Source organism: Microcebus murinus, chromosome 2 (assembly GCF_040939455.1).
Source record: "Microcebus murinus isolate Inina chromosome 2, M.murinus_Inina_mat1.0, whole genome shotgun sequence".
Classification (NCBI taxonomy): domain Eukaryota; kingdom Metazoa; phylum Chordata; class Mammalia; order Primates; family Cheirogaleidae; genus Microcebus; species Microcebus murinus.
In genome coordinates this window covers 4,792,108-4,804,826 of record NC_134105.1, presented here as the reverse complement: position 1 = coordinate 4,804,826, position 12,719 = coordinate 4,792,108, and the positions used below count along the sequence as shown (strand labels likewise).

General features: G+C 58.5%; 1 protein-coding gene across 5 annotated transcripts in view; it reads right to left on the bottom strand.

Annotated features, from left to right (window-relative positions):
- Positions 1 to 1,061: 1,061 nt before the first annotated feature.
- The window catches only part of SPSB1 (splA/ryanodine receptor domain and SOCS box containing 1), a 67,791-nt gene continuing 56,133 nt past the window's right edge, over positions 1,062 to 12,719 (bottom strand). For 4 of the 5 annotated variants that reach the window (XM_075993803.1, XM_075993796.1, XM_012791460.3 and 1 more), the window contains exon 2: positions 8,345 to 12,637. In XM_075993803.1, coding sequence (XP_075849918.1) covers positions 11,628 to 12,485 — 858 coding nt within the window. In that variant the 5' untranslated portion in view covers positions 12,486 to 12,637 and the 3' untranslated portion in view covers positions 8,345 to 11,627. Of the gene's footprint in view, positions 3,145 to 8,344; positions 12,638 to 12,719 lie in introns of those variants that run through there. The other variant, XM_075993810.1, reaches the window with a different exon arrangement.

Here is a 12,719-nt window from a genome sequence, read left to right as displayed (position 1 = left end):
TTCGTTTGCACACTTGCTAGGAGGCCAGGCCCTGTTCTGAGAGCCTCATCTCACCTTGCTGCCCTCCTATGAGAGAGGTGCTATGATGACTGGCCTGTCCTTGTGTCCGAGGCCACAAAGCCAATATCTGAACCCAGGTCTGACTCAGGAGTCCAACCCACCGACACGTGGAAGCGGTTTCCCTTTACCCAGCAACTTTGCAAGATTAAGAGCAGACACAGTTACAAACAGTGGTGTTGAAGCTCTCTTAAGCAAGGCCACCTGGGGAGTTTGGGAAAATGAAGATTCCTGGGCCTGGCCCCAGAAATGTTGATTTGGTCCAACTGAGGCAGGACCCTGGGATCTGCATTTTATTACTAACAAGCCCATCCCAGGTGCTGCTCATAGAGGTGGTCTGAGGACAGCTGGCCGGGAGGCTCTTAGAGAAGGCGACATGGGACTTTGGGGCTCGGGGTCTTGGGCCCTCAGACCAGGCACTTCTCACAGCGCCGTCAGAGCCTGCCGTGCCTTCAGAATGGAGCATGCCCACCGCAAGCTGAATGCACTCTGGACAATTCTTCACAAACTTGTCATGACGTGGGATTGCATCTAGTAAATTTCTTGACTGTTCACTTTATCGCTCATTGATCCTCTAAATAAGCCAGAATTCCCTTCCTCTCTGCTGGCAGGAGGGTTCACTCGTCTGAGGCCCATCAAGCATTGCTGTGCGCTTGGCACCAGGGATACAAGGATCTGCGCCCCCTCACCCCCTACCCCAGCGCCCAGAGCCTGGACTCTGAGGACGCCCACGGTGACTCACGCTCTGCTCCTGAGAAGCCCCCGTGGGAACAGTACAAAGGAACCAGGGGCGCCCGTTAATGTCAGAGTCACTTTCTGTCCGGCTCAGCAGGGCCCCTTAGATCGGGCACCTGCCGGCCTCTGACAAGGGATGAGGGTGTCGGGGCGCAGGCAGTCAGCCGTCATCTGCAGAAAACCGGGCTGCGGAGCTGGGGGGACCCAGGAGGGGTCAGCTGTGCCTCTCTCCCCTCCCCCAGGGCACAAAGGAGGGACTCAAAAGTGGCTTTATGTTTTAAAAACGTTCCTTTATTTATTAGGTTACTATTATCAACCATCATAAAATAGACCGGGAGTTTCAAAACTGTACAAGCCACAAGGCTCTGGGCCGATAGGGAAGAGAGGTGGGGGTCTCGGCCCCGGGGGAGTCGGGGCGAGAGAGCTCGAGTCCCTGGGCCGGCTGGGTCAAGGCCACAGCTGGGATCTGAACACTCCAAACTCCCTCGAGGGTGACGTTCATCAGAGGGTGACCCGCCCTGAAGCAGGGGCGAGGAACATCTTTAAAAGTCTTACAAGTAAGGTCCCCTGCCCCAAAAAGGAAAACAAAAAACAAAAAACAAAAAACCCTCAGAATAAGAAGGTCATTTACATTCCTCACCCGGCCTTGGCACCAATTTTGTGCTTTAAAAAATACACTCCACTGGAAGAGTTCCTTTTTTTTTCTTTTTTTTTTTTTTTACAAAGGTACCCTATAGCAGCTGTTTAAAACATAATTTTTACGGACAAATATATATGTGTATATATTAAACATTTTAAACAAATAAAGTCATCTATTGTACCTGTGCAGAAATGAACCAGAGCCAGACTCAGAGAGAGTTGACTTCAAGATCAAAGAAATGGCGAAGGTGGTGGCAGGGGCTGGAGATGCTACGTGGGGCAGGTGCTGGGGACAAGGTGTCCCTTTCCTGCTGGCAGCCGTGCCGCCCTTCTGGAGGCTCTGAGGGGGTCGTGAAGACCTGGGGCTGCCCCCTCCCCCCCGGCCCAGGGCCCTGGCCAGGTGCCTAGCAGAGACCCACGCTGGCTTCTGTGAGGCTCGACTGTCTGTTCCTGATCTCCCCTGTCCCACCCTGCCGATGGCTTTTCAGGGGACGGAGACCCTCTCCTTCCCCCTTCTTAGTTCTGGGGGTCTTCTGGCACACCCATTGTTTCTGAGGATGCACTTGGGAAATTTCAGCTAGAAAAGCAAAAGCAAAATCAAACCCACACCGAAAAACCCATAGAAGAGTAAAGAAATTTGACCACGTGCAAAGTCATATGAGCCCGAGAGGTAAGTGGCTACCTGGAGACATGGGGGAACTGCCACCGCCCTTTCAGGGGGCTCCCCAAGACACCATATTGCACATGAGGCTAATTCTCCCCCGGGGGCCCGCTTGGGAACTCGGAGCAGAGATCCCTGGAAACTGCAGGTCAAGGGACTGAAACAACGACCCCCTTGTGCCTGTGCCCACGTGCACACGCGCCCCAGACAGGGACGACAGGTGAGGCACACACATCCCGGGGAGGGTGCAGGTGGGAGGGAAGCAACGGAACACGCCAGAGAGAAGTGACCGAAACAAAATTTCCTTTCTAAATGGAATAAATAAATGGCTTTTGTTATTTGTTAAAAGAATAAATACAGGGTACGGGGCACCAGCAGCTGGGATGGACGCTGGGTGCTTTTGCCTGTGGAGGGTCCAATCTTGGTCTCTGCCTTGGTGTCCGTGGTGAGTGTTTGATGTCCTGAGCTTCATCTGCCGCGGCGTGGTCCGGCTGGGCTGGGCACCCCTGGCCTGGCGCCGGCCCGTGTCTAAGCACCTCTTAGCGCTCCTGGTCCCCTGCTCTCGGAGCGGTGGCACTGCCCCGGGACCCCCAGGGGGCCGTAGCTCACATCCCACTCCGAGAGCAGGTCGGAGCTCAGTGTAGGCCTTTAGCAGGAGTTTGTCCTCTGAGTCTCTTGTCAAGGAGGGGCTGTTTACGGCATGCAGGGACACTGCCTTCTGCCAGTGTCCGGAGGGGGAAAGAGGAGCCTGTGTCGCAATAGGTCCTTGCCTGGCGGAGGCAGCCAGGGAGGGTGAAGGGGAGAGCAGGGACTTCCGTCCACGGCTGCGACGCTGGTCCAAGGCGTGGGTGCGGCGGCCCCCGCAGCGGGTGGCTCAGTGAGTTGGCACCAGGTGGCTGTCGCGCTGGCGGTCCGGGGAGTGCGTCACTGGTAGAGGAGGTAGGCCTTGAGAGAGGCGGGCAGCGGCAGCGCGTGGATCTCCCCCAGCCGCTCCTTCCCCAGGGCCAGGCGCACGGAGCGGCGGCACAGATCCATGAGCGGCAGCGGCTCGGCTGCGGAAACCGAGGAGAGAGAGAACCGCAGGTCAGCACGGCCCGGCTCCAGAGCAAACGGTACTAGCGACAAGGGCAACACTGCCATCCATTGATACTCATTCCAGTAAACGGAGAGACAATAAAAACCCAATCATTTGATTTTTCATTTTAAATTCCTATGAAAAGCTAACACAGAGAGCCGTCTGCAAACACTAACTCATTTAATCCGCACTGCGGTTGCTTATGAAGGGTTTAATATTCACAGAGACATACTGTTGCCATCATCCCCATTTTACAGATGAGGAAACTAGGGACAGAGTCTAGATCACTGCCCAGGGTGCATGCTAGCAGGAGCAGGAGCAGGAGCAGGAGCAGGAGCAGGAGCTGGGATTTGAACCCTGGCCACCCTGCTCTTCCCCACGGGCCCCTCTGCCCCTCTGGACCAGCCGCGGCCGGTGGCACCTGTCAGTCCCGGAACGTGGGAGCGGCTCTCCGGCACACACCGCAGCGCCGGACCCTGTGCAGGCTTTAGGAAGGGAATCATTCTGTGCCACCAACCGCTCTCAGGGACTGTCCTCATCTCTTTCACAGCCGAGGACACTGGGGCACGGGGGGGGGGGGGAACGTAGCTAATGTGCCAGGGCTAAAGGCTGGGATCCGAATCCGGCAGCCTGGGCCCAGCGTCCACATTCTTGGCCACCAAACACGCTGCCAGTGAGATGGAAGGAACACTGGCCCAGAGTCGCACGTTACAGGCCCGGCTGGCCCCACAGCTTGGCAATGTCATGTCTGCACCGCACCAACCTACAGAAACCCCAGTGCTTCCGTCTGCGGACAGCGAAGCTGAGGGCCCGGGCTGGGGGGTATTGGGCCGGGCTGGGGGTACTGGCAATGCCAGTCCAGCTGCAGCGGACCCTCCTCCCTCTGCCCCAGGAATCACGGGGCTGTGTCCCGGCCAGGGGGCTCAAGGCAGAGCGGCTTGTAGCTGCAGCCTGCAGGGCACCTCCGTGCTGTGTCCCCAGAGGGCCCGGGCCCTGCTTTCCCACAAAGGAGGCTCTGTTCATTCAGCCTGGGTCTCAGATGAACTCTGGGCTCCAGATTTCAGGACTCTGAAAATCACCCTGGGGGATATTGGGGTGGGGGTGGGTGGAGGAATGAGGGGGTGGGGGTGTGAGTGGGGGAGGGCGGATGCTGACCCCTCTCTACTCTCATCCCTGAAGCCAGGTACAGGTGAGCACACCTAGAGCTGCTGGGGCCGCCCCACAGTGTTTGGAGACGGGAAGGGCGGAGATAAATGATTTGTGGCTCCACCCATGGTCTTCCCTTGACTTTGAGACTCTTTCATGACCTTTATCTCAAAATAAAGGTCAGACCAAAAAACTAAAAAACCCCACCAAACCCCATTCCTCCAGTAAAAAGTGGATTAGAGTTCTTTAAAATTCACCAGTGTCTCCAAAATATTAAAAACAGGATTAGAAAACTCAGCTATTGAAAACCAAATCCTAGGCTGGGTGGGGACTGGGGGAGAGCGGGGAACTGGGGACTGACTGCCGACAGGCAGGGGTTTCTCCTGCGGCGGATAAACGCGTTCTAACCTTGACTGCAGTGACGGCTGCTCAGCTCCAGCGGTAGGAGAGGCCGCCCAGCTGACACTCCCGGTGGCTGAATTGTGCGGTGTGTGAATGACAGCTCAATAACGCTGTTATTAACAAAAGGAATAAACCGTAGGCTGGATCAGGCATTTACTAAATTCCAGGCTTAAAAAGAAGAGGGACAAATGCCATCATCTCCCGAGGGCAGACACGGCCACGGAGCAGGAGCTGAAAGGGGGAAGGATTTAATGGAAAGATTCCAAACTTAGGATGATTGAGGGGAACCCCGCCTGGAGGCAGGAGGAAGAACTCAGTGACCCTGGTCCTTTAGGGTCAAGGATCCCACAGACCCCTGGGGGACAGGGTAGGGCTGGTCCCACCCTGGCCATGCCAGGCCTGGCTCCTCACTTCCGCCCTGTGCAGCAGCCTGACCCAGAGCAGATCACTCCCCTCTGCCCGAGTCTCAGTTTCCCCATCTGTAAGATGAGGCATCTAGACCAGATTCTCCCCGCTGTTCTGTCCAGCTAAGATCCTGAAGGCCAGAAATGACCTGGGTGCGGAGAAGTGGCCCTTCTGCCCGATGGGCTGGGGACACTGGGCGGTGCTTCCTCGTCCCTGCACAGGAGTGCTCTGGCATCTGGTTCTTCCGGGCCAGAGAACCTGGGCTGTCCCAGTTCCCTCCCTGGAGGATGTGGCTGGGCCCCTCTGTGGGGGCTGGGGACTCTGGACGGCACTTGAGAAAGCACCAAGAGCCACTGAGTGTGGCCCAAGAGCCAGGCTGTGGCAGCGGGGCTGAGAGGGAGTTCCCATCCTCGCCCTCTCGGCTTACTGGGTTCCAGGCCCCGTCCCAATGCCCTCAGGAAGCGTCTCTAACTGGCAGAGGCCTGAACAAGGCCCAGCTCCACCCAGCCCCTCACTTTGGGCGGCTGACACCACGGCCCCCATAGCAGGGTGGTTTGTGCAGCACCTGTCGTGCGACTGGTAGACACTGTGGCCCCAACCTACGCATGGGGAAGTGGATTCAAGGCAGTGAGAACAGGGGGTCTGAGGTCTGAGGGCCAAGGACTCCAAAGGGCCTGACAGGGGCCTCATCCCACCCTCAGCTGAAAGCAGCCGTCGGTGAGGAATTTATTTCCATGCCCGCTCATGCACCTTCCCAGACCCGCTGCAGGAGGGGCAGCTGATGGCTGCAGGGATGTGTTAGGAGCTGAAAACATGACCTGAGTCACCCCAGCAGCCCACAAATGGGGCTGTGCTCTGGGCCTCAAGCACACAAACAGGTCCGGGCCCCTGACCTTGCAGGAGGAAAGTGGGGGTGCCCAGGGCCGTGCTCTGATTGCTTTTCAGAGGCAACGCACCGGCCACGGAAACACACGTGGGCACCAGGCCGTGGAAAAATGTCCCTCCCACCAATTTTCCTGGTCACTACCAGGATCCATGCAGGTCTCCCCAGCCTCAATACTAGTGACTGGGGGCTTCGGTCTACGCGTCCAGTTCTGCCCACAGTCCCAGACATCCACTGAAATGCCACCAAACTCATGGGTATAGAGGTCCTGTTGCCTGGGGCCTCTGGCCACCACGCTGTCCCTGCAAAGCTCAGGCACTCATGCATTTAAATAATTTATGCCAGTGAGTGAGAGGGGTTGGCGCTGACCGTGCAGCAAAGAAGTCAGGATGGGAACCAGGCGCTACTTCCCGGAGCAGCAGGCTGAGAGACAGGGGGCCTGCGTGCCGACTTCCCCGTGTCTATGAGGAGCAGCTACCTGGTGGCCTAACTGAACATGCGCCGCCCCAGAGCCCATGACTCTCGAGGTTCTGGGAGAGATTTTGACCCAACTCAAGGGCAGGGCGCTGTGCCTGCTTCAAAGGCCAAGTGAATGAGCGGCGGGTCTGCGGGGTCGGGGAGAACCTCTGACATCAGGAAACGCCCGGATTCAGCCACCTGCACATCGACCGCCCGCGCTCACTCCTGCGAGCAGCGTGCAGCCAAAATGCTCCACGAGATAGGTTCTAGAACGTCGTGGGCAGGGGTGGCCATCGAGGGCTGCGTGTGCATTCTCCCTTCACACTGAGAGTGTCTCTTCACAAAGAGACAAACCAAACATCAACCCCTTGGCCCCTTCTCGGCCAGGGAAGGATGCCTGAGATGCCTCCAGGTGATGCAGGCACCTGTCATGCCCTGTCCCTTCCACTTTGAGAACCTGCTGTCCCCACAAGGCCAGCCTTTCTGGGGGAAAGGTCTAGAATGACCCCTCCCCCCATGGCCTGTCACTGCAGAAGGAAGCCCCTGGCAGGGTGGGGTGATCAGTCTCCCCGACGAGGGCCTCTCCCAAGAGCCCAGCTGGAATGGGGTGCAGGAAGGAGCTACCGTCAGGTGAGGCACCTGGGAGGAGGCCACTAAACGTGTCTCCTGAGGGACAGAGCTGAGCCCTCCCTGAACCCTCAACCCCAACAAACCACACCCAGCTCATCTGGGAGTGTGGAAGAAGAAAGAGTTTCCAAATGCAGCAGGGCAGATGCTTCCTTAGCGGGAGACTCTTTTAAAAGCAGGGGGGTGGGGTGGGAGAACTCACAAGGTCAGAGGTCACCCTGGAGTGACACCAGCCTGCCACTTGCAAATGGCCTTTTCCTTCTGCATCTCCAGAAAGGACAGTGGGCAGGGGCCACATGTGGCCCTCTGTCCCCACTCAGCAACGGCCATCTCCACCCCTGCCCCCAGGAAAGACAGCAGGTGACACAGTGGCACCCCTGGTTGCAGCCCCAGCACCTCTGGTTGCAGCCCCAACACCCCTGGTTACAGCCACAGCACCCCTGGTTGCAGCCCCAGCACCCCTTGTTACAGCCACAGCACCCCTGGTTGCAGCCCCAGCACCAGGGACTCGAGGAGGAACCAGAGCAAATGGGCCGTGGTCAGAGCTAGCTGGACATCGGGGAGGTCACACAGGGATACACTGAGGACTCCCTGCCTTTGCTTGGCCCCAGCATGGCAGCAGGGACTCTGGCATGCAGGATAGCGGGTGCAGGGATGGCATGGGATCTCTGGAGATCCCAGGAAGGGCGCACATGCCAGGTGACTTGGGCTGACCCTCTCTACAGATAGCTGCTCCCTGCTGAGGTCGGACCCTGGTGTGGGGTGGGGGGCACCAATGACTTCCCAGATGTCCCAGGAAGCAGAACCACTTCCCGGATGGTGACAGCAAAACCCTGACACAGGCCCGACACCAAAAAGACGGGTTAGCCAGGCACGGTGGCTCACGCCTGTAACCCTAGCACTCTGGGAGGCCGAGGCAGGAGGATTGCTTGAGGTCAGAAGTTCGAAACCAGACTGAGCAAGAGCGAGACCCCGTCTCTATTATAAATAGAAAGAAATTAATTGGCCAACTAATATAGAGAGAAAAAATTAGCTGGGCATGGTGGCGTATGCCTGTAGTCCAGCTACTCTGGAGGCTGAGGCAGGAGGATTGCTTAAGCCCAGGAGTTTGAGGTTGCTGTGAGCTCGGCTGACACCACAGCACTCACTCTAGCCTGGGCAACAAAGTGAGATCCTGTCTGAAAAAAAAAAAAAGACAGGTCTAACCAGACCTGGCCAGAGCTTCCACCTGCCATGCCCTGCACCCTGCATGGAGCCCGGAAGGTGGCCTTTGACCTAACCTGATGAGCAGCCCACCATCTGTGGGGGTGAGGGGAGGGTGGGAGCTCTGGGCTCGTCCGTCCCTTCCCCCAGGCAGTAGTGTGGGGAGCGGATGGCCTCGTGAGCATGGTCTATACTTGCTGCCTGCACATCTGTAGTGGGTTGGGTGTGTCCTTCATTCCTGTTCACCCTCAGCCTCAGAGGGCTGCCTGATTTAGAAACAGAGTCTTTGCAGGTCTGCTTAGCTCTGATGAGGTCCCTAAATCCAATGGCTGTGTCCCTCTAGGCAGAGGGGAGGGCGCAGAGAGACATACGCAGGAGATGCCACGAGCCGACAGCGGCAGAGACTGCAGAGGCCTCCCCAGCGGCCTGGGCAGAGGTGGGATTGGAGGCTGCTGACACCTTGGTTTTGGAAGGTGGCCTCCTGGACTGCAGAGAACACACGCCTGGAGTTTTAAGCCACCCTGTTGGTGGCAATTTGTTGCAGCAGCCCCGGGAAACGAATGCACCAGCCTCCCCCTTCCTCTCATAAAGCAGCCCCTCCAGCACCGGCCCACCCAGACCACTCCTGTCACGGTCACTAGTGACCTCCTTGTTGCAAAAGCCGAAGGGGAATTCTCAGCTGCCGACATAACTGACTGGCACCTCTCTGCCCTCCTTGAAGTTCCTTCTTCCCCCAGCGCCCAGGATACCAATCTCCCGGGTCCCCCCACCTGGGACCCCCGCTGCACGGCCAAGCCCCTCTGCCTCCTCCTTGGCCTCCTGACCTCGAGACAGGCTCAGCCTCGGGCCTCCTCCCCCTGCTCTCTGCCCCTCACTCTCTCGGTGGCCTCATCCAGGTCACGGTTCTAAAGCTGTCTGCATGTGGACCATTGACCACTGACCACTGTCCTGGACTCTGGGCCTGCAGGCCCCCCTGGATGTGTTGAGAAAGCATCTCAAGTTTAACCTCCGCCTTTCAACCTGCTCCTCCCTCGTGCTTCCCCCATCGTGGTGGGCAGCGGCCCCGTCCTTCCACCTGCTCAGGTTGAACACCTGGAATCTCCTGGGCTCACCTGGACGCTTCCCTCTCCAATCCTCTTCAATCCGCTGATGTGCCCTTCCAGAGAGCCTCAGGACCCGGCCACCTCTCCCCACCTCAAGGCGTCCTCCCTGGCCTGAACCCACGCCACCTACCACCTGGACACCTGCCATGGCTCCTCCCGGCCTCCTAGCGGCCACTCTTTTCCCTCCCGTCTGTCCGTTTCTGCGGAGCAGCCAGCGTGGTCCTTCTAGGACCCAAGACATCCCTCAATGAAGGCCCCGAGGCGTCCGTCTAAGCAGGCTGAGGCTGGCGGCTGACACACGGCACCCTGCAGCGGGCTCAGGAAAATGCATCACCCCCACGTGTTCTGCTCGGCAAGAACTGGCCAAGGAACTGACCACATCTACGTATTTTCCAATTGGGATCCTCCAAAGTCAACTGGCCACGTGCAGCAGGGCCCACCACATCTACCAGCCAGGGAGGCCAAGACGCCAGGGCCCGCACATGGCCTGGCAGGGCGGATCGGGTCAGGGGAGGCCCTCGTTATTGACCAAGAGTGCCATGAGCTGACGGAGGCTCCAGCCAGATTCCGATGCAGATTCAGTTTCTAACAACTTATCCCCATTCTCATGACCTCCACCACACAACGCCTGTACAGATTTCCAAATGATTACAACTACGCAAGCATCCGGCATCTCGTCTGCTGCAGAGCTGAGCAGGGCATCATCTACTCACAAGACACGTGTCTGGGCCTCTCGGATGGTTCTGGCAGAACCTCCGTGCGGGCTGTGCCCCAACATGCCGGGGCCAGCAGGCTCCAGTGCTCCCCGGCCGCTCTGGGGTCTGCGTTCTGTACTCGAGCTGGGACACACTAACAGCGAAGCCACGCGGACTCACAGCACTCACGGGAGTGTCAGCCGGCCTGTTTCCAGAGGGGACCGGGCTGGACACTCTCGTGGTAGACACCAGTCTTGGTGGCCAGGCAACAACAGCAGGCTCAGCAATCCCTGCGTGTGTCTGCACAGAACAGACGGTGACCGCCCTGGATCCATGACCACCCTCTGCCAGGAGGGAGGCAGGGCTGAGGGCCAGGGCTCCCCAAGATCCTAGGTCCTGGGGGGCCGGGGCCCAGGGCTCCCCATCCCCACCCAACCCTGCTGGAGGCAAATTCGATGTGGATTTAGTGCCACTCACAGCTATCACCTGGGAAGAGGGACTCACAGAACTCGCTCTGCAGGTTCCCTAGCCAGGGCTGAAGTCACTTCCTTAGGGAGGTTGGCTGCTGGATGCACCCTGGGCAGCCCTGCCAGGAGCACCATGGCCTCGGGGTGCTAGGTTGTGCAGGTGAGGATTGAGTAGCGCTGGGAGCCTGCACCAGACGCCCTGTGTGGCTGCCAGCTCCCTGCCACTACCCAGTCAAAGCCAGAGCGGGGGGCAGGGAGAGGGAGGGGCATGGAGGCTTCCAAAGAGAAATGCTCATGCCCAACCCATCCAGTGTTTTCTCCAGTACCTTTCCAAGGCTGCAGTGGGGAGGAAGATGAGTTGGAAGAGGGGGAGGAGGAGAGGAGGAGGGAGAGGGGAAGAGGTAGAGGAGGAGGGAGGCCGAGCATGAGGATGGACAGTGCTGCTGTGCCAGGACCTCCTGCTAACCCAGGCTCCCAGCCTCCCCCCAGCACAGTGCCACCGCACATGGCCTGAGAAAGGCCACTCCCCTTTCCGAAGGGATAGGCAGAAATAGCTGCTGACTCAGCCTGTTTCTAATCCAGTGCTCCTCCCAGTCTCCTGGCAACGTGACGCGACAGCCCCCTTCCAGACAAGGTCTCACGGGAGCCCACTCAGAAGCCTCTGGCAGCAGGACAGAAAGACCCTAAGCCTGTCTGAAGAGTGAGAGGTCACTGGCTTTCACTTATCTGAGAGGCCCTGCTATCCCCAAGGCTGCAACCCCCAGCTCAATGACAGGCTGGCTCCGGGCTAGCACTGCAGATCACACCTGGAGGCAGGTTAGCCTGAGACAAAGACCATCCATCCATTCATTCATCTTTTCATCCACTCATCCATCCATCCATTCATTCATTTATTCATCCATCTATCCACTCATCCATCCATCTATCCACTCATCCATCTATCTATCCACTCATCCATCCATGCATCCCTCCAAACACTCATCCATCCACCTGTTCATTCCTCCTCCACCATCTGTCCACTCATGAGGCACTGCCAGGTAATCTGGCAGACTCTGGCTAGAATCCCTCATTTATCTAGATGTAGGCAAACTTGCCTCTGAGGGTCTGAATACACTAGGATATCTACTTAAAGACACTTTAATTCCAACGACCGTGTAAACCTCCGGCCCGGGCCCACCCGGGGCCATGGGAGGGTGGGGAGGGCACCACCTCAGAGAGCCCAGGGGACACTTACGATCGAGTCCGTTCAAGTAGCGCATGCGGATCTCACAGTGGCCCCAGACGGCACTCACTACGGGGTACAGTTTTTTGCCCTTGAGTCCCCGAAAAGCCACTCCCATGTACTGTCCATCCACAATGAAGCTCAGGGTCCCGTCGTCCATGTCCAGGGCCACCAGGAAGGAGTCGGGGACGATGAACGTCTCGTCCGGCTCCAGAAAGGCCGGGTACGTTTTGCTCGGCTGGTTCTTGCCGTCGTGGTAGAGCCGGTTGCGCCCCAAGTCCCAGCCCCAGGACTCGTGGTTGTTCCCCACGAGGGTCGTGTACCCCACGGAGTGCAGGGGGGCGTCCGCCGTCGCCACTCCCACCACAGCGTGCGTGCCCCGCTGCCTCATGGCCCACGTGATCTGCCACACGTGCAGCCCTCGCGTGTACCCGACCTTGCCCCTGATGGCGTCCGTGCTCTGGGCCACGGGGTGCCGGTGAAAGATGAGCTTGTCGTCCTCCTTGACGAAGACGTTGAGCGAGCGGTCGTCGTTGTTCCAGGAGTGCAGCAGCTGCACGTCGTAGGGCACGGGGGGCATGTCCAGCAGCAGGTCCAGCCGCGTGGGCTTGCAGTAGTCCAGCCCCTGCAGCTCCTGCTTCAGCGGCCGGTACGCGGGGTCCCTCATGTCCACGGTCTTGATCCCTCCGGTGACCTTCTGACCCATGGTCGCCTCGGACTCAGCTTCTCGCCAGCCCCCCAGGCAAAATCATCAATCTCGGGGCCGCGTCGTGGTCTCCAGTTTTCTAGCCGGGGCGGGCGAAATTCCTAAGGAGGGTTGCTAGGAGACCTCTCGAGTCGTGGGGCGTTCAGGGTTGCCTAACGGGCGGAAAGAAAAACAGAGGCTGTGAGCGGGCTGCGGGACGGAGCGGGGAGGGTAACAGGGAGGGCAAGGCTGGCC